Source organism: Cnephaeus nilssonii, assembly GCF_951640355.1.
Source record: "Cnephaeus nilssonii genome assembly, chromosome: 4".
Taxonomy (NCBI): Eukaryota; Metazoa; Chordata; class Mammalia; order Chiroptera; family Vespertilionidae; genus Cnephaeus; species Cnephaeus nilssonii.
In genome coordinates, this window is record NC_137075.1 from 81,295,795 (window position 1) to 81,316,174 (window position 20,380).

A 20,380-nucleotide genomic window follows, 5' to 3' on the forward strand; every position below is an offset into this window, starting at 1 on the left:
TCACGGGGTCGGTCCGCAGCTTCTGGGGGTGTCGAGGAGTGGCCCCAAGTGCTAATAACTCCTTCCCAAACCCGCGCAGGAGAGCGCTCCGCAGCCCAGCCAAGCCGGCCGGAGGCCCCGCCAGCGCCGCGCGGCTCGGCGGGGGATTGCTTCTGTCTGGCGCTCGCGGAGGCGGCGTTCGGGTCTCGCGCGCACCGCGCCGCGTCCTCCCAGCCAATCCGGCGCTACTCGCGTGTCCCGAGCGTCCCCCGTCCGCCTCGGGCTGGGCCGGTCCGGTGCGACCCGCTCCCGGCGTTCCGCGACCGGCTCTCCCTCCTCCCCTCACTCTCCACGAGTTCCACGCCTCGCGGTGTAGCTCCGCCCAGGCCCCCGAGTCCGCCCCCGCCACCTCCCGAGCGTGTGCTCTCCTTTCCCTTCAGTCTCCTGCCGTCTAGCCGCCTGGGCTCTCGCGCTCGGCGTAGTGGCACAGTGGCCGCGGACTTTCCGCCCGGACGGACTCCTCCGCGCGTCCCCCTCCGGCAGCCACAGCGTGTGCCCCCGGCGGTCGCCGCCTCGCCACCGGCCTCGGGGTCGCGCGCCCGGACTCCGCCCCGTCCCGCGGCCTCGCGCGCTCCCGCCGCGGCCTCTCCCGGGCGCAGGCGGACCGGCCCGCGGCCGCCTCCCCCTGCCTCCCTCCCTCCCGCTCACCTCGCGCTCGCGCTCTCGCGCGGTCCCAGGCGGGCGCGCTCCCGGCCGCGCGCTCCGAGCTCCCGCTTCTCCCGGCTCCTGTCAGTGCGGTGACTGCGCTGGGAAACATGGCGACCGAGGGGATGATCCTCACGAACCACGACCATCAAATCCGTGTCGGAGTCCTCACAGGTAACCGGGAGGAGAACGGGGCCGCCGCCGCCGCCGCCGCCCCCGACGTGCCTCAGGCTTCCTTGCCTGTGGTGACCCTGCTCTGCGGCCTCGGGAGGAGGGAAGGCTGAGGAGGGGGGACAGGGAAGGGGGGCGTTTTACAACCACGGAGCTGCTGGAGGTTGGGGTGTTCCCGTGCCCCCACCCCTCCCGGGAGCAAGTGCCGGTCCCGTGGGATGTCAGGCCCCAGCACCTTCGCAGCCCAAGTCCCTGGCCCTCAGGGACCGAGGGGCCGGTGCGGCGGGCGCTGCGGGGCTCCTGGTTGCCGGTGCGGGCGCGGGATGCCGGCTCCGCAGTCGGGAGCACGCCGCTCTGGCCGGCCCGCGCGCACTTCCTCCGCCGGCGCCGGTCCCGGAGAGGGGGAATCCCGTACCCACCCCCTCGCCGCCCCCTCCCCCACTCGAGTGGCCCCGAGCCTCCTGCCGTGCTCGCCGGAGGCACTGGCCAGGCACGACTTGGGTGTTCCAGAGGCGGAACTCTGCACCCCCCCGAGAGCAGGGCATCCCCTCAGCCACCACGGGACACCCCTCGTCTCCCCCGAGAGGTGGGGGATCGGCTTGCACCCGGACCTGGGAAAGTGTCTGTATTCCGCCTTCCTGAGCTAAGGGCCCTCGGCCCGCCTCTTCGATTCCTGGGAGTAAGGTTTAGTGGGACCGGCTGAGCCTGCAGCTGGGGATCCAGCCCCTTTCACTTGAGAGAGGATTCCTCCACTTGGGCTCCTCGGTCCTCCTCCCTTCTGGGACATCCTCCCCTCCGCCGCCCCCCCTGCCCCCCCCACCCCACCCCACGGTCCCGAAGCTGGAGAGGAGCACACTTTTCCCGGGTCGCGTTTCCCTCCCTCGCGGAAACCGTGTCCGCCCTGCATGCCTGAGTCCGTGGCGTTGTATTTGGGTAATCTCCCTCCGTGGCTGCAGGGCATGACTTCCGAGATGAATAGCAAGCCCATCTGTAGGGGTCTCTGCTGTGGTTCTGTAGTTGGCAAGGCTGATGTGTAATTGAGTGGCAAGGCGGGGGTTAAAGAACTATATTTAGAATCGGAGGGCTTAGTTGGGAGTGAAGGAAATCCAAGATTTACTGTTGTGATTTCGGAAAAAAAAAAGGAGTGATGTAGACAGGAATCCTCGTGTGTCCCCCCCCCCCCCCCCAATGCTTTTTAATTTTTTTTCCCGTGTCAAAATTTGACATGTTGAGACGGTGCTCGAGGAGGGACTAAATTGAATGAGATTTGCTTTTATTATTAGGTAAAAAAAAAAAAAAAATCTCGGTAGATACTGAGTGCAAAGCTTAATTTAACGGCTCAGTTTTATGAAAAGGAGATATCCATGACACTCTTGACACTCTTTTACGCAAATGGGTTGCCTTTTCCAGGTTTTCTTTCTAGATGTTAATGGTGATTTATTGAATTTTCCTAATAGCCTTTTGGGTGGAGAAACCTTTTGCTGGGAAGGGAATCCCCCCCAAATCAGAAGATGAGCTGTCCTCCTTTTTTGGTGCTGAAACTGTTGCCATATGCAAAGATACAGTTATATCTCAGAATTGTTAGAGTTCACATTGCTGATTTTCAAAGAATCTAATCGCGGTTGTATACTCTATATCAACCCTCAACTTGCACTTTAAATTCTAGCCATGTTTTGAAAATTAGTAGAGTAGTAAGAGTGAAGCTTAATAAAATCCAAAGTATGTCAACTGGCCATGGATATGAAAGGTCATAGATGTTTTAAATCATAGAGATTTAAAAAAAATGTTTATTTAAGCTTTCCCTGATAGTTTTATTTATCAAATCATCTTACTTGGGTCAAATGACATAGTTGTACAGAATGCTTTGAAAGATTTGGCCCTTATCCATATCCCTACAGTACAATAGGGATAAAATTGATATGTGAACCGCTAACAATGTATGTAATTATTTTGCTAAAATTATCTAAATAAATTACGTGTGCATTTGAAGGCTAAATGTAAAAGGAATCCCATATTCAGATGGATTAGGGGCAAATGTGATTACCTGTAGGCAGAATTTAGTACATTTACCAGAGATTAAGTAGAAACTGATATTTTTAAGGGTAGTTGAAACTCAGTGGCAACCTTATAAATGAAAATGTTGCCCTGACCAGGTATCTCAGTTGGTTAGAGCATGGTCCCCATATGCCAAGGTTGGGGATTTGATCTCCCATCAGGGCACATGCAGGACTCAACCAATGAATGCATAAACAAGTGGAACAACAAATCTCTCTCTCCCTCTCTCTCTCCTTTTCTCCCTCCCTCTCCCCCCCCCCCCTCTCTCCTTCTTCCTCTTTCTCTCTAAAATAAATAAGAAATGTTGGTTAGTGAGGATGAAGCTCTTGAGCAGAATATGAGAAGCCTAGGTGGAATAGGTATGGGGCATAGGCAGAATGTCAAGGAGAGAAGAGAACTTTGCAGTGGGATTAAAGAGAATCTGGAGACGCTGTTTCATGAGAATGAGGTCCAGTAGTTTAGGGGAAAAGTCTAGGGTCAGGAATAAGGATGTAGCTGAAGGAAAGAAGTAGAAGTTGCAGATTTGGGAGAAGTGGTAACAGAGGGTAATAATGGATATTTGACGTCAGAAATAACTGAGGTTTTTACTTTAAAAGTTATTAATATGAATATTGTCTACTATGATGGAGCCTGGAAACATGGAGAAGAATCAGATGAAAGGGCACCAGCCTTCAGTCTGCAAGTAGTGGATTTTATTACAAACAGCTTAATATTTATGTTCTTGATATTCCATGTTATATTGTGCATAAAAACTATAATAATAAAGCTATGTTGTGCAATTTTTGTGTCTTGTAGAACTTCAAATGTTGCAGATTCACTATGTGAAATTATTCCTTACTCAACTTAAGCACTATGATTTTATACTTAAGAACACTGAGTTAAGATACCACACTTAAAACTGATTTTATGAGTTTTAATTTGCAGCTCTCTTTAAAGGTGAAGGACTTATTTTATAAAATATCCTCTGCATGCTTCATAATAGGGATTTTATGTATTCTCAGTGGCAACCTGATAAATGAAAATGTTGCCCTGGTTGGGTAGCTCAGTTAGTAGAGCATGGTCCTCATGGCCCCCATGGTCTAAATCTGTTTTACAGAGGTAGTAGAAAGTATTGTCTACCCAAGCACACATGTGGTAGTATTTTTGTGAAACTGTATTGTAATTTCTAAATTTTTATTTTTTTGTGACACTTTAAATTTTCTATTGCAAGATAATATTTATACCATGAAACTTTTTATCTTCTAGGTGTTTTTATAATCTTGAGCTCAGCTATGAATTTGGCAACTGTAGTATACAGTCTATTGAAATGTCTCATCAAATGAATTAACTATTAGAATTTTAAAAATATAGTGGTGGGAAGGAAAATATTTAGTAAAGGCATTTCTTTTTTACTTGATATCTTGAATTATTTAGGGCTTGGAAATCAGATTATAATAATATAAATGGATATTTTAGCTATATTAATTAACTTTTATCATAAAAATTGGGAACATTTCTGTATATAAAATAGGTTATCATGGAAACATCTTATGTTGAACATTATTGTCTATCTCCAGGAGCAATATCGTTGTCAATAACTATCTTATGATGATTTGCTATAAATGAAGTGTTATAGGTCTTTGGTGACATAAGATCTAGTTTTCAATATATCTGTTTGTAATGTTCTCTACTTCTATTGTTGTTTATAACAGATAAAAGATTATATGATGGATGAATAGCATGAGGCAAACAAACAAGTATCTGCTTTTTCGAAACTGAAAGAAGATGTGGGGCAGATGTAGGATTTTTTTTTTATAGCTGTAGTAGTAATTATACTTACAGTGAGTCTTAATAATTACATATAAAGGTAACTATATTTTAAATGTGTCACTTTTCACTTACTTTTTTTTATTTCTAATGAGGCTGTTTATCAAGGGAGCACACTAGTTCTGCTGTAAAAGTTTCTCTACAATATCAGGAAAATAATGTGTGTGTGGATAATATAGAATGAGACATATTATGTTTCATTGGGTATTTAATATCGTATTAGCTAGCCACTGCTAATGTTTGCTACCAAAGCACTTAGCTAAAGATGATAATTCATTACCTGAATTTTCACTAACAGTGGCATGGATGAGAAGTGATGCAATTATTTAGCGAAGGGCATTTTAAAAACTAATACTTTTTCTCTAGTAACACACATTTTTATTGGGTTAAGCTGTAGATTTATAATCAGTAAGAGTTATTAGAACAAGACATGACTAGATAATAGAGATAAAAGACTAATTGTAAACTAGAATACCTAAAATATTAGTTACATGTAGGGAGTATTTCAGCCATTCAAAATATTAAAAAACCAAATTCTAAGCCAAGGAGATGATAATCATGTAACTCTGGAATTGTTCAAACTTATTTTACTGCATTCCTTAAACTTATACCTGTGCATTATAACTATCTACATTGTATTCTGAAAAGCCCATTTATTGATGAGGATATCTAAATATATCTTTGTTTTTAAGTAACCAAATTACTATTGCAAAGAAAATCTAAATCCTACCAAATGGAATTGTATATTCTGGCAGACATATCAACATTGATCTATATGACTTTTGTTAAAAGGAAGTCTATTTCTTACACTAGGTTGTTCTTTCATGAATTTTGGATTGGAAGCAATATATTAGAGAATTAAAATTTTAGTGAAAGTAGAAAATCATTAAATCAACACTATCATCTCTGGCCAAAGACTTTATAAACTCTGGGTACATAGATTGTTACACATTAAGAGTTTTAACTATATTAAAAACATATTTGACTTTCACTTTAAGTGAGATATATGGTGGAGAATCAGCAATATGTTATAGAGGAGGAAATGACGGATGAGTCCATTTTTACTCTTATAGATGATAGATTCATTGATAAGTTGAATTGGATGCTTTTTTTAAAACTGAGTAAAACAGGTAAGATCTATGCTTTGCTGCTGGAAATACATAGCATATTTGGGATTTGAGGTGTTAAAACAATGCTAAAAAGAAAGTAATGAAACCACAGGGATTTCTTTCTTCACATCTGGGAAGAGAAGATAAATTAGGACGAAGAAAAGATTATTTAAACTGCTTAAAAGTAATTGAGACTGTAGTTAATATGAATAGCATGCAATTCTTACTTAATTTTTGAGTGACCTCCCAAAAAGCAAATATCTATGTATTGTCACGTAGAAGTTCTGTTCAGGTTGTTTAGTGAGTTCATAAGTGAATTTGTATTTAATTAATTTTAACTAAACAAGTAGGACTTCTTGAAACTTTTGTTAATTAAAATGAACAGTCCCAACAATTTTTACAGTTGTTTTGCCAGTAACTATACATTTTGAAAGAAGGAAATTTACTGTGCTTTAAAAATTTACTAATTTGAAAAATAAAGGAGCAAGAAAATGAGATCCAGTGAAAGGAGCATTACACAATTTGTTTCCTGCTTCTCAAATTGAGGTACATGACACTGTGTTAAAGGATACCCTAAGGATTCTTTCTAATCCTTAGATTCTAAACTGTGGGAACAAACATAATTCTTTTTAAATGTTATTTTTAATTTTTTGAAAATGAAACTTATTGTGGTGACATTGATTAATAAAACCAAACATAATTCTTGAAGTATATTTTACTTGAGACTGTAATTTAAAACACTTTAATATTAGATAAGCATGAGTAAATTAGGTACTAAGTGTAGCATTTGCATGAGCTTTTAAGATAAAATCTAGAACTTCAAAGAAAGTTCAAGTGAGCCCATTATATAACTCCAGATTTCATCATTCTTTTGTTTTTGATACTTTGGCGCATGCGCGCGCGTACACACACACACACACACACACACACACACACACACACACACAGAACATTTAAGGAACACTGGGTCACACAACACTAGAAGACTCATGTAAATGATAATCTGGCCAGTAAACTTTTATAACCTTGAACAATATTACTTAACTCTGTCTCTCAACTTTTCTCACCATTAGCAGGAAGGAATCATTCTATGAGATCACTTTATTCTCTGGAACAATATATGTTTCTATCCTTTAGCACCTTGACCAGCTAGAAGAAGATACATAGAATATCATGCTTAGTTAAATGTTTTTTGTCTTTACAATGGAAATTGTTATGGGGGAGAGGTAAATTATACATAAAGATGCAAGAAAATAAGAAATGGAAGAAAAGATAAGTGTTTCAGAGATCCGCTGCTGTCAGTATAAACTAAGGAAAAGTATTTAAATTTTTTTCAATTTAGAAATTTTTGTTTTAACCCTTTTTCTGTTACCAGTAGTTTCAGTCTTACACTTTATTTAAAATTCAGCTCAAACCTCACTTCCTCAACAAAATCTTTTCTCTACAATGATGTCTTTCTTTGTTTTCTTTCTTTGTGTTTATAAATTGTTGTCTATACCCTGCAATCATGGGAGGAGGCTGCAAGATGCAGTTTTTTTGAAAAAAGGACTTTGGAGTCAAACAGACTTGGATTTCAGACTCTGGTTTGCCCTTGATAGTGGGAAGTCATTTAACTTCTCTGAATTCCAGTTTCTTTCTCCAAAATGAAACTGGCAGTACTTACTTCACAGAGTTTTAAGAAGTAACTGAGATAATGTATGTGAAAATGCCTAGCATGTATGTCTAAGTTGGAGTATATATTCAGTAATCTTCCTTTCCTTTTTGTATGTTCCTTGGGGGCAATTTGCTAACAGCTTCATGGACAAACATCTTGTTTAAAATAGATTTTAAAGTTCTTCAAATAGGTGATCTGTTCTTTACTTCTTTTGTGCCCTTTCACCGTAGCCCCTATTAATGAAGTAGTTGCATAGAAGATGTTTAATATAATTGGTAACAGGGTGATTAATAATGTGTATTTGAGACATTTTATGCTATCAGATCTAATATAGTACTTCTTAGTTGATGGTCATAGTCTGTATGAGGATTATTTTAGGGTAATATTTATTTATTTTTCTATGTGTTTTATCACTTTAAAAAAATTTTAAATTTATTGTTGAAAGTATTAGATGTCCCCTTTTTTCTTCATTGAGCCCTACTAGCCCACTCTACCCCCAAAAATGTTATCTTAAAAAATGAAAATTTTAAATTATAGGTAAAAGAAATTCTAAAAATGCTGTTATTTATTTGGAAGGTTAACTGTGATGGTCAAAATAGCAGAACACCATAAAATAGGAGGCAAAATTTGTACCTCTTCTATCACTTTAAAGACACTTAATTACGGTTTACCTATTTATCCTTAGCTTTGAATGGGGGAATTGTGCTTACCTTATATGGTTATTGAGAGGAAAGAAATACTTTAATATTCAGCACCTACTGTGTGCCAGGTTCTGTGCTTAACTGAGGGATACAATCCTATATAATAAAAGGCTAATATGCAAATCAACCAAAAGGTAGAATGACTGGTTGCTATGACACGCACTGACCACCAGGGGGCAGACGTTCAATGCAGGAGCTGCCCCCCTGGTGGTCAGTGCACTCCCACAGGGGGAGTGCTGCTCAGCCAGAAGCTGGGCTCATGGCTGGCTAGCGCAGTGGTGGTGGCAAGAGCATCTCTTGCCTCTGCGGCAGTGCTAAGGATGTCCTAAGCTGTCAGTCGAACATCCCCCGAGGGCTCCCGGACTGCGAGAGGGCTCAGGTTGGGCTGAGGGACATGCCCCCCCTCCAGTGCATGATTGTCGTGCACTGGGCCTCTAGTAGTGAATAAGAAACACAAGACCTTATGTTCATGGAGCTAACAGGAACACAGTATTTAATTAAGTTGGATATTGACAAATACATGCTTAATTTATGTTGCATTTCAAGGAATAAAGTGCTTCTTTTATTATTTTTATTTTTTAAAATATATTTGTATTGATTTCAGAGAGGGAGAGAGAGAGAAACATCAATGATGAGAGCATTGATCAGCTGCCTCCTGGGGATTGGACCCACAACCCGGACATGTGCTCTGACCGGGAATCGAACCGTGATCTCCTGGTTCTTAGGTCGATGCTCAACCACTGAGCCACACTGGGCCAGGCTCTTTTATTTTTGATGTAGGTAAGTATAAGCACCAAAGTAGTTTTCAAGCTGCTTTTGACAACGAATTTTTAAACCATTACACATTTCCTGCTTTCTAAGATAGAAAATATTTAATGAACCTAATATAATTATTTCTGTTCAATCAAGTATAACTAATTATAGGTAACATGTATTGGGCCCGTATATATGGTATAAATATATTCTATTTGTTTTAATCACTTTGCATATGTTATTCAATCCTTTCTCTTACATTGTCTGAGAAGTGGAGAAGCTAAGTAACTTGTTCAAGTTTATACCAGTGGCAGTGCCAGAATTCAAGCACAGGTCTGACTGTACTCTGAATAATTATATTTCTATATTTTATTTTGAATATCTCTTATTATGAAGTGGGTTAGTATGGTTCTGTACTGTATTTGCTTTTCAATTGTGACTTTATATACTTGTTCTTCCCCTTCTAGTTTATAATCTGCAATAGCCATGGGAGGAAGCACATAAACTACCTTGCTAAGAATTATATATGATAGATATCACCTTCAGTTAGACTTGAAGTGAGGTCTAAAGAAGAAGTATTTTCACTTTTGGGTTGGGGGCATCAGAGGATAAATGGGTTATTATTTATTAATTTAATTATTTTTTTGTACTTTGAGATTTCAGGATCAGTGTTAATTGGATCTTCCTGATGCTGAAAATGTTAATAAAAATGCAGAAACTTATGAAAAGTAAGAGAGCAAGTACAGTATGAGTGCCAAGTATAAATGGAATGTTTCCTTTAATTCTCTAGATACTGATAAGTTCTTTTTCTAAAATAACATTAAGAAAAAAGTATACTTGTCCTAGCTGGTTTGGCTCAGTGGATAGTGTTGGCATGCGGACTGAAGAGTCCCGGGTTCAATTCCAGTCAAGGGTTTATGCCTGGCTTGCGGATTCGATCCCCATTGTGGGGCATTCAGGAGGCAGCCAATAAATGATTCTCTCTCATCATTGATGTTTCTCTCTCTCTCTCTCTTCCTCTCTGAAATCAATAAAAAAAGAAAAAGAAAAAAAAGTATACTTGAAGAAATTAATCTTTGAAGTCTAATTCAGGTTAAGAATTTTTGGATATCTTGGAAACAAGAAATTGAATAAATATTTTCAGACATAAAAATAGATGCATCATATAAGTGATTACCTTTCCCCTTCCACTTAAGAGTCAATACTAAACATTTTGATTCTAATGCAAATTTAAAAAATTATGCTTTGGTAAAATTAATATCCATAAAGTAGGAGTTACTTTTGAATTCAGTTGCAAGTGGAAAATCTCCTGAATTCTTAAGTCATATTTTTAAAGACTTGCTAGAGTGTATTTGTGCATTGTAAAAATATGTAACACTACAGAAAGATAAAGTGTGAAATTAATCCCTACCACCTTACTTCCCCAGTCTCTCTAGTGTTAACCACTTTTAAGATTTTTGTTTTTGTTTATTCTTCTGTATATAAGTATATATTTGAACATGCACATATGGAATCAGACATTATATCTTCCTTTCCTCCCCCTCAAATCAATCAATTAAAAAATATTTTTTTCCTAATCACTCACCATCTGTTATTTTTTTCTTTGTTTTTCACCTCCACCCCCCAACTTAATTCATTGACCCTCTCTACCCATACCTGCTCCTTCTAAGCCTTCACCACATTATTGTCTGTGTCCATGGACTATGAATATATGCATATAAGTTCCCTGGTTAATCTCTCACCCCCACCCACCCCCACCCACCCCGACTTCTCTCTTTTTCTTTTTTATATTAAAATATTGGCTGACTATTATTATCATACTCAGAAAATCTATTATAGCAAAGACTAGAAAGACCAATCTTGATTCTGTTACTACTATTATGGGGAAAGAACACTAGATCAATTTCTATTTTGGATTTTTCCAGTGGGAGTTTGATATCATTATCTGTAAAAAGTAAAGTACAATCGATGCTCTCTAAAATCTCATTCAACTCTCAAATTTTATTACACCCAGTCTCAGGAACATACCTCATGTTTACCATTCTCTTATTGCTTATATTCATGTTATCTACAGTCTATTAATGACAGCAAAATTAATTGATCTGAAATGCTTTCCTTCAAACAGGAAAAATTGCTAGAAAAAGACAGATATTTATGCCAAGTATAAATGGAATAAATGGCTATTACTTCCACTGCATAATATGTGCAATTTTATTTCATTCAATATCACATGCTACAGGGAGTTCAAATTGCAAAATGCTTAAGATTTAGAATAAGAATTACATGCATGTAAGGGTAATAACTGATTCACACAATCAAGCTTATAAGACTAATAGTGATTTAGAGGTATTTGAGGTATTTATTACCTTTTAAAATTTTAATTATGGTAATATACCAGAGATCTGGAAAGCAAAGTTAGTATTCCTTCCAAAAAAGTTATGATTATTTTGCTATTACATGTTTAAAATAAAACTATTGCAAAAATAAGACATATATCTTCATTGAACAATATTATGTTTTAGGTTCACACAGATACAGCAGGTCCTCCAATAACATCATTTTGTTTAACATTGTTTTATTATAACGTTGATGATAAAAAATAAAATCAATTCTGGGCTGGGGCCACAATGTGTGAGTTTATAGATCTCCCCATGTCCACATGGGTTTCCTCTGGGTACTCCAGTTTCTTCCCACATATCTAAGATGTGCACATTAGGTGGATCGGTGTGTCTAAACTGTCCCGGTCTGTGTGAGTCTGAACGTGTGTGATGCTCCCTGTGATGCAAAGGCATCCTGTCCAGGGTTGGTTCCCTTCTTGCATCCTGAATTCCTGGGACAGGTTTTGGCCACCTGAGATTCTGAACTGGAAGAAGCAGGTTGGAAAATAATTATCTACTTGTTTTTATTAATCTTTCTTAAATGTATGTATGTATAACTCACATTTGTTTCATTGTTTAACATTTGAAGGGTTTTCATCTTTATTTAGAAGTTTGATGATGTTTTTGTTACCAGAAATATGCTGTAGTAACTTAATTTTTGTTTATATCAATTAGCCTATGGTAAAATTGATTTTGTTATATGTCATTTCATTAAAATCATAGTTTCCAAGAACCTATCCATGATGTTAAGTGAGGACTTACTGTACTCAGAATAGATTAGACTACCTGAGTTCATACCTAAGTGAAGTTTTTAAGAGTTACTTAACTTCTCTGAGCTTCAGTTTTTCTATCCATGAAATGGGTAATACCAATGCCTACCTTAGATAATTTTTGGCAGGAAAGCTTGAGAATCATTGACTTAAGTTAATACTGGACTTGGATTTTCCAATTTTCTTCTACAGATGGATCTGTGAAATAATATTAATTTTTAAAATTGTCAATTATGCATCATAATGAAACACTCCTTTCTGATTCTTAATGCAATTCAGGAGTGATTGCTATCTAATATGTGAGAAACTTGAAATGGAAGTACCCCTACCCCCATAGTAGGCATTTTTAAGTAGCTAAATAGTTATGGATCTGTTTTTATTATTCGGTTGTTTTCCTGTTAGTGATTAATATATCAGTCCGACCACAGCCTGCCTTATTAACAAACAGTATAGCCCAGTTTAATATTTACTTAGTCCATTTGGGTTGCTATTACAAAGTGCTATACTGGGTAGCTAATAAAAATAGAAATTTATTTTTCACAGTTTTGGAGGTTGGGAACTCCAGGATCAAGGTACCAGCAGATTCATTGTCCAGTGGGTGCCCACTTCCTGTATAAGCTGTCTTTCCTCTGTCTCCTCACGTGGTGGAAGAGGGGAGGGAACTCTGTGGGGCTTTGCTCTGATGACTATCACCTCCCAAAGCCCCCACTTCCAAACACCATGACACTGGGAAAACCGGTTTCAACATAGGAATTTTGGAGAGGGGTGTACAAACATCCAGTCCATTACAAGTATGTACCATTAGACGTGCTTTGCATTATGTTGGGCTACAGCTATGATAGGCATATCTTGGAGATATTGCAGGTTTGGTTCCAGACCACTGCAATAAAGTGAAGACCACAGTAAAGTGAGCCACATGAATTTTTTGGTTCCCCAGTGCATGTAAAAGTTATGTTTACACTATATTGTAGTTTATTAAGTGTGCACTAGCATTATATATGTTGGGGGAAAAAACAAAGTCCATACCTTAATTTAAATAAATACCTATTGCTAAAAAATGCTAGCCATCATTTGAATTGTAATCTTTTTTCTGGTGCAGTCTTACCTTCAATTTTAAAAATACCCCACAATATCTGGAAGCACAATAAGGCAAAGTGCAATAAAATGAGATATGCCTGTAAATATTTATAGAGTTGACCTTTAAGTGTGAAGAATTGGCTGTGAAAATAGGTTTATATGTTAAGTCATTTATATATTAAAACACTTGCCAAGTACTGTATGATAGGGTTTACCAAACTGTTTCTATAAAGGGTCAGATAGTAAATATTTTAGGCTTTTGGGTAATATGATTTCTGTCACAGGTACTCAGCTCTGTCCTTATAGCATGAAAGCAGTCATAGACAACATGTAAATGAAATGTGTCCCAATAAAATTTTATTTGCAAAAACAGATGGTCAGCCAGATTTGTCTAATCTGTGCTCCAGATCACAGTCTTATCTTAGGAAAGTATAATCCCAAGTTACCTGCATATGAATTGAACTTTTATGTCAGTTAAAATTTATATTATAAACCACCACAAAATTTAGTGTCTTAAAACTACAACTTAATCTTTTTTCACATATCTGTGAATTAACTCAGTGGTTTTGCTTTAGATGGCATTGTTTGGGGTTCTAGGATAGCTGCAGTCACATGGAGTTTTGACTAGAACTATTATCCAGGGCCTTGGTCCTGCTATATAAGGGTTTCTCCACGTGGCTGATTCATTAGCATCAGAGAATGATGGCAGGGTTCCAAGAAGTATTCCAAGAGCAAGCATTGTGATAGTGAGGAAGCAGAAGCTGCCAGGCCAATTAAGGTTTAGACCTGAAATTGGCACAGCTTCACTTCTGCCATTATTCTATTGGTCAAAATAGTCACAGGTTCAGCCCAGAGCTATTGTGGGAAGAGACTAGGAATACTAGGATGCATGGTTAATTGGGGATCATCAAAGTAACAGTTTATCACAGGATTGTTTTCACTGTGACAGCTCAAATTGAATTAGCTTTAGTAAAGGGGAAATTTATTATAAGCGAAATTGTATATCTACCTCACAAAACCTAAATATGGGATTAGGCTCTATGAATATTGGACTTAGGGTTTGAAGGTCTTCTGGATTTTCTTATATTTGCTTCACTCTGTAAGCCTCATTTTCTCATACCATAGATCTGCCTTTCCGCGATGGAAAAAACTGCCATTGACAGCTCCTGCGTTGTTTTTATCTTCCCATTTTAGCCATTCAGAGAAGGACTGACTATATTTTTGCAGTTGTGTTTCTAAAATTTTTTGAGGAAGAACTGTGTGCTGAACCAATCATTTGTGATCAGAGCATATAAGTTATGTTGTACCAACCCTGTAGGAGCAGGGTCAATGAACAGAAAAGTGATGCTGAATATATAACCCCCAAGTAATTCAGTTGCCTCCTCCTTAACCATCTATATATGAACATAAAATAATGTGTTTCCCCATTGTAGACCTAATTTACTTCTTTCTTCAGCTATCTGCCTTTGGCTGTTTCATTGTTCTGCTGGAGAGTAGGCTAAAGTAAGGGCTGGGATTAGTTTAGTATCTTGAATATTCATTGTAATCTTTTCTTGATTTGAGTAGAGGACAGCAGCATTTAGTGTCTACTCTTTCACTTTGCCACCATTAACAGAATCAGATATGAAGGTGATCTTACTCTGTGGTTACTGATTTTCCAGAGTTGATTTGGCTGATCTGGCTGGCTGAGTGGGTATATCCTTCCTTTGGAAAAGGCCTACTTGTATACAGGAAAGCAACTATAATACAGAATGAAATAAGAGCTATAAAGGAAGTACAGGCAGCATACTGTGGGTGTACAGAGAAAGGAACAATTAATTTTGACTGAATGGCTGTAGGAGGAATGGTATTTTAAATAAGATAGTGTTTGAGCAGGGCCTGGAAGAATGAATAACCCATCCTTAGAAATGCAAGGAAAGGTAATCTGGATGTCAGGTTTCTTGGCTGCTGAAGGGGTGGCACCAGAATGTCTAGTCTAAAGTAGATGAGCTTAAATATAGATATTGGGAATTCAGGATAAATAGCAGCATGCACTTATCTGACTTTAACTTTTTTTTCCATTAGAATTAGAAGATCTAACTTGGTTTTGCCACATTCAGGCATTAGGTATCCCTATGGTAGTTTGAAATTTTAGAATTTGATTTTTTAATGAAACAGTTTATCTCAAAGACTCAGATATTTGGATGTAGAAAGAGTTTTAAAGATTATCTGTACTAACCCCTTCTAGTAGGTAAGGAAACTAAGACCCAGCTAAGTGATTTATTTAAGGTTACACATGTAAATGATAGACTTAGGTCTAACACCTGGGCCGCCTTATTCATAGTCTTTGGATATTTAAAAAAATTTTACAGTGTATCCTCTGTAGTAAGAATATTTATTAAAATTTACATCCATTTGAATTACGTGCTGTAACATTTTTAAAATTTGAGATATAACATGCATGCAGTAAAGTGCACAGATTTTAATTGTACAACATGATGAACTTTTCATATGTATAGACCCTTGTAAGTACCACCCAGATCAAGATGTAGAATATTTCCAGCACTCTGAAATCTTCCTACATACCGTGTACTAGTCAGTATGGACTTTCTCTGCCACCCCCAAATAATCACTGTTCTGCTTTTATCATCAAGGATTAAGTTAGTGTGTTCTTGAACTTTATATAAATAGAATGACTTTTGTCATTCATCATTATGTTTATGACATTCATCCATGTTGTGTATAGCAGTTATTAATTCTCTCTATTGCTGTGTGGTATTCCATTGAATGAATGGATCATTATTTATTCTTTTGTTAATGCTTCTAGTTTTTTTGAATTGCTTTTGTTTTTTTTATTATTGTGAATATTCCCATGTATTTTTTAATGAATATATTGTCTCGTTTCTAGGTGTAGAATTGCCAGGTTGTTGCTTCCCCCAAAAGTTGTACTTCTATCCCCACCAGCAGTAGAGGAGAATATCAGTTGCTCTATATCCATGTCAAACTTTGGTATTGTCAGTCTTTTTTTTTTTTTTTTTAATGTATTTTTATTGATTTCAGAGAGGAAGGGAGAGGGAGAGAGAGAATCATTGACGGGCTGCCTCCTGCACGCCCCACACTGGGAATCGAGCCCACAACCCAGGCATGTGCCCTGACCAGGAATCGAACTGTGATCTCCTGGTTCATAGGTCGACGCTCAACCACTGAGCCATGCTGGCCGGGTGTTATTGGCAGCCTTTTAAATTTTAACCATTCTGGTCCATGTGTAGTGGTTTCTAATTTACATTTTCCAGATGAGTAATGATGTTGAGTACCTTTTAATATTTTAGTTTTTAAATATGCTATCTTTGGAATTTGTAGGACTTTTTTATAATTCTGAATAGGAGAACTTTAGAGATATATATATGGCAAATATCATCCCTCAGTTTGTGGCTGGTCTTTTCACTCTCTTAATGGTGTCTTAATAAAAATTCTTAATATTAGTGCTCAATTTATTAAATTTTCTTTTTTAGTATTTTTATGTGTGTCTTATTTAAGAAACCTTTGCCTACTGCAGGATCATGAAACTATTCTTCAAAAATCTCTTCTACAAGCTTTATTGCTTTCCCTTTTATTTGCAGTTCTAGGGTGCATTTCAAATTAATTTCTATGAATAATGTAAGGAAGAGAGAGATTAAGAATTATTTTTCAAACATATGATATCCAATTGATCCAGCACCCTTTTTTGAGAAAACTATCCTTTTCCTTCTGGATTTTAGGGTACCTAAATCAGATGGATTTGTTTCTAGAGTGTATATTCTGTACAGTGGTCTGTTTTTCTAGCCTTGTACTATTTGGTTTTTTATGGTTTCAATTTAGTTAATTTTTCAAATCTATATTATTTGTTTTTTAATATGACTATTTCCTTAGCTTTTTTATTTTCCTTTTGTTTAAATTCTTCAAAAAGCCCTATTATTTAATTAGATCTTGATTATGAAGGTGCTAAATATAACTTAGTACAAGTTAAAAATATTTGACTATCTAAAAGCTTGCTTTTTAGGATAATTTACTTTCCTGAACTTTCTGGGTTTTTAATGTTTAAAAATCATATGGAATTATGATTTATACTAGGATAGTGTGTAATCAAGGGCAGAGATGGGTACAGAAATGAAATTAAGGTTAGGTTCTGTAGAATGGCTAGTGCAACAAGTGGGGCCATGATTTTAATGATGTCTTAAATTAGGTACAGGCTCCAATAGATTATTGGATTTTACCTGTGTTTTGCTCTTATACTGTCAATTATATAGTTAGGGAATCATAGACTTTTAATGCCTGAACAGACTTCAGAAATTATCCTAATAACCTCACTTCATTCTGTTAAAATGGATCTTCAAGGATTTTATTCACACTGAGTTGAACAGATAAGTGATAGATACTTCCAATGCAAAATGTTATGCAAGAATACAAAGTACAATATATACATGGTACATTATAAAGGTTTCAATAGTTCTTAGCCAATATGTGGTAGATAATATTAATATAGATTTAAAATATTGAAATAAAAACGGATTCAGAAGTTGAAGGATAAATAAGTCACTAGTTTAAAGACAGAAAACAAAAAACAAAATAAGGTCATGGTAGCATAAGCACTTAATGTTTCTTTTTTTTTTTGGATTGGCAAGGCAAATTTACTCCTGTGCAGAAGAGTGCATGCCAGTTGGAAACCATGGGCAAAGCACACAGAATAGGAAGTCCCTTGGGGTTTTATTTTCTGATGCGGGGTCTGCCCTGCCCCTCACTCTGTACTTGATTGGTCAAGGCTCAGAGCTCAGGCCCTGCCCCTCACTCTGGACTTGATTGGTCAAGGCTCAGAGCTCAGGTTCCCATTATTGCACGATTAGCTAATTCAGACGAAGGGCAGGGGTAAGAAGGAGCCTAAGATGGCAGCCCCCTGAGAGTCTGAAGGTCATATAAAAAATGGTGGAATCTAAGATGGAAGCGAGCTCCTTTCTTTTACAGAAAAGATCGCTGGTTCACTCTCACAATTCCTCCTTTTTTTTCATTTGACTTTTTTCTTCAAATTCAGCTAGCAGTCTTTGACTTTCATGTTCTGCGGTATCTAGGAGAAGGAGATTATTCTGCTGGTATGTTCCTGGGGTTTGTTTGGTTAATGCAGTCTCAATTAACCTTTGGATAATGCCTCTCATATATGGAATAATGCACCGTCCTATTACTGTCATAACACGTAACACAATTATTAAGCATCCTATCTAATAAAAGAGTAATATGCAAATTGACCATACCTCCGCTACACCCACCAGCCAATCAGGAGCAAGTATGCAAATTAACCCATTCAAGATGCCTGCTGCCACGGAGAGAGTAGGAGGCTTGGATTTCCCTGGCGATGGAGGAAGCCAAGCTTTCCGCCTTCCCTGGCCTGCCTTGGCCTCCACTTAAGGCTACAAAGTTTCAATTATAGAAGATAAATAAATCCCAACAAAAATGGCAGCGGCCACGGAGCGAGCAGGAGGTTTGGTTCCACTGAAGGCTACAAAGTTTTAATTATAGAAGATAAATAAATCCCAGATACCAGGGCCTCTGCTTGGGTCACCGGGGGGCATGGCCGGCCTGCAAACCACTACAGGCCCCTCACCCAGGCCGCCCCATGCCCCAAGTGAACCTCCACCCTGATCCTGGACACCCTTCAGGGCAAACCAGCCAGTCCCCACCCGTGCACCAAGCTTCTATCCTATCTAATCCTCCTATCTAATAAAAGAATAATATGCAAATTGACTGTCACTCCAACACAAGATGGCTGCCCCCATGTGGTCAAAGATGACTGACCCCGTGTGGACACAAGATGGCCACCACAAGATGACCAGCAGGGGAGGGCAGTTGGGAGGGACCAGGTCTGCAAAGGAGGGCAGTTGTGGGCGATCAGGCAGAGCAGTTGGGAGGGACCAAGCCTGCAAGGGAGGGCAGTTAGGGGCAAACAGGCTGGCAGGGGAGCAGTTAGGCATCAATCAGGCTGTCAGGGGAGTGGTTGGGGGTGATCAGGCTGGCAGGCAGAAGTGGTTAGCGGCAATCAGGAAGGCAGGCAGGTGAGCAGTTGGGAGCCAGCAGTCCTGGATTGTGAGAGGGATGTCCCAGATTGGAGAGGATACAGGCTGGGCTGAGGGACACACACCCCCGTGCACAAATTTCATGCACCGGGCCTCTAGTGTGAATATAGATGTCATCATTCCCTTCCACTTCCCAAACCTTTGCTTTAGTAGATTGGAGAAAGGATCCTCAATTCCAGAATTCCCAGCTAACTCATTCACCAAAGTTGCTAATCCCTGTAAGGCTTTAGTGATGGTCCCATTCGGAGCTGTGATGTTAGGGATAAATATACAGCATTGGCCTCCTATCATTATACATACCCCACCTTTTTCTGCTAGAACCATATCTAAAGCTAGCAGGTTCTCCCAGGTCAGGAAGTATTTCCCCAGGCGGTTTCCTCCTGATATAGGGCAAGCACACATTCCATCCCGTTACTGTCTAAGGTCCATCTGAATGGAAATGGGACCACTTGGGCCTCTCGCCTTCCTGCCTTGCAAGCATAACAGTCACTTTTATTTAGGGCACATACAGGATAGTTAATCCATTCCACCCAGGCATTCACTCCCTACTTCTATTTGCATTGTGGTGGCAGTGGCCTAGGGGATCTTTTCCTCTGACCTCTATTCCTAAATCTAGTCCTAACCAATCTTTTGGCCTAAAGGCTGAAATATCCAAGTCATTCAAGTTATCTATAGCCAATAACTTAACTGGGTAAGCATGATCTGAATTGTACACCTTTCCCCAGCCCACATTGTAAGTCCTTGTAATTTTCCAGATCCCTAAAGCAAATAGAAACCAGTACACGGTGGTTATTAAGACAGCTCACAGTTTTTAGTGTTAATTTCAAGGGGATATGTCCTGGTATGGCCATCCAAGTTGAGGCCTGTCCACCCTTAACCCATGTGTGATGGGTCCAACCTCGCTCTGCAGTCTGAACAGCAGTGTCCGGGTATGCAAGGCAAGGTATGGTCTTTCCCAGGAGGGTTCCAACTTGTTTCCCTTCCAAGTCTTGATTAGAACGAACGTAGTTTCCTGGTGGAGGGTGATGAACCAGAAACTCATCTATTACACTGTGATAGATGCTAGGGAGGTAGAGTGAAAGACAATATAGACATCTACAAAATAGTCACTCCATTCCCCTGTGATGTTAGGGATAAATATA

At 39.3% G+C, this 20,380-nt stretch overlaps 1 protein-coding gene across 2 annotated transcripts in view; it reads left to right on the forward strand.

Annotated features, from left to right (window-relative positions):
* Window positions 1-724: 724 nt before the first annotated feature.
* The window catches only part of GPHN (gephyrin), a 422,394-nt gene continuing 402,738 nt past the window's right edge, over window positions 725-20,380 (forward strand). For both annotated transcript variants that reach the window (XM_079768794.1, XM_079768793.1), the window contains exon 1: window positions 725-858. In XM_079768794.1, the coding sequence (XP_079624920.1) occupies window positions 795-858 (64 nt within the window). In that variant the 5' untranslated portion in view covers window positions 725-794. The remainder of the gene's footprint in view (window positions 859-20,380) is intronic.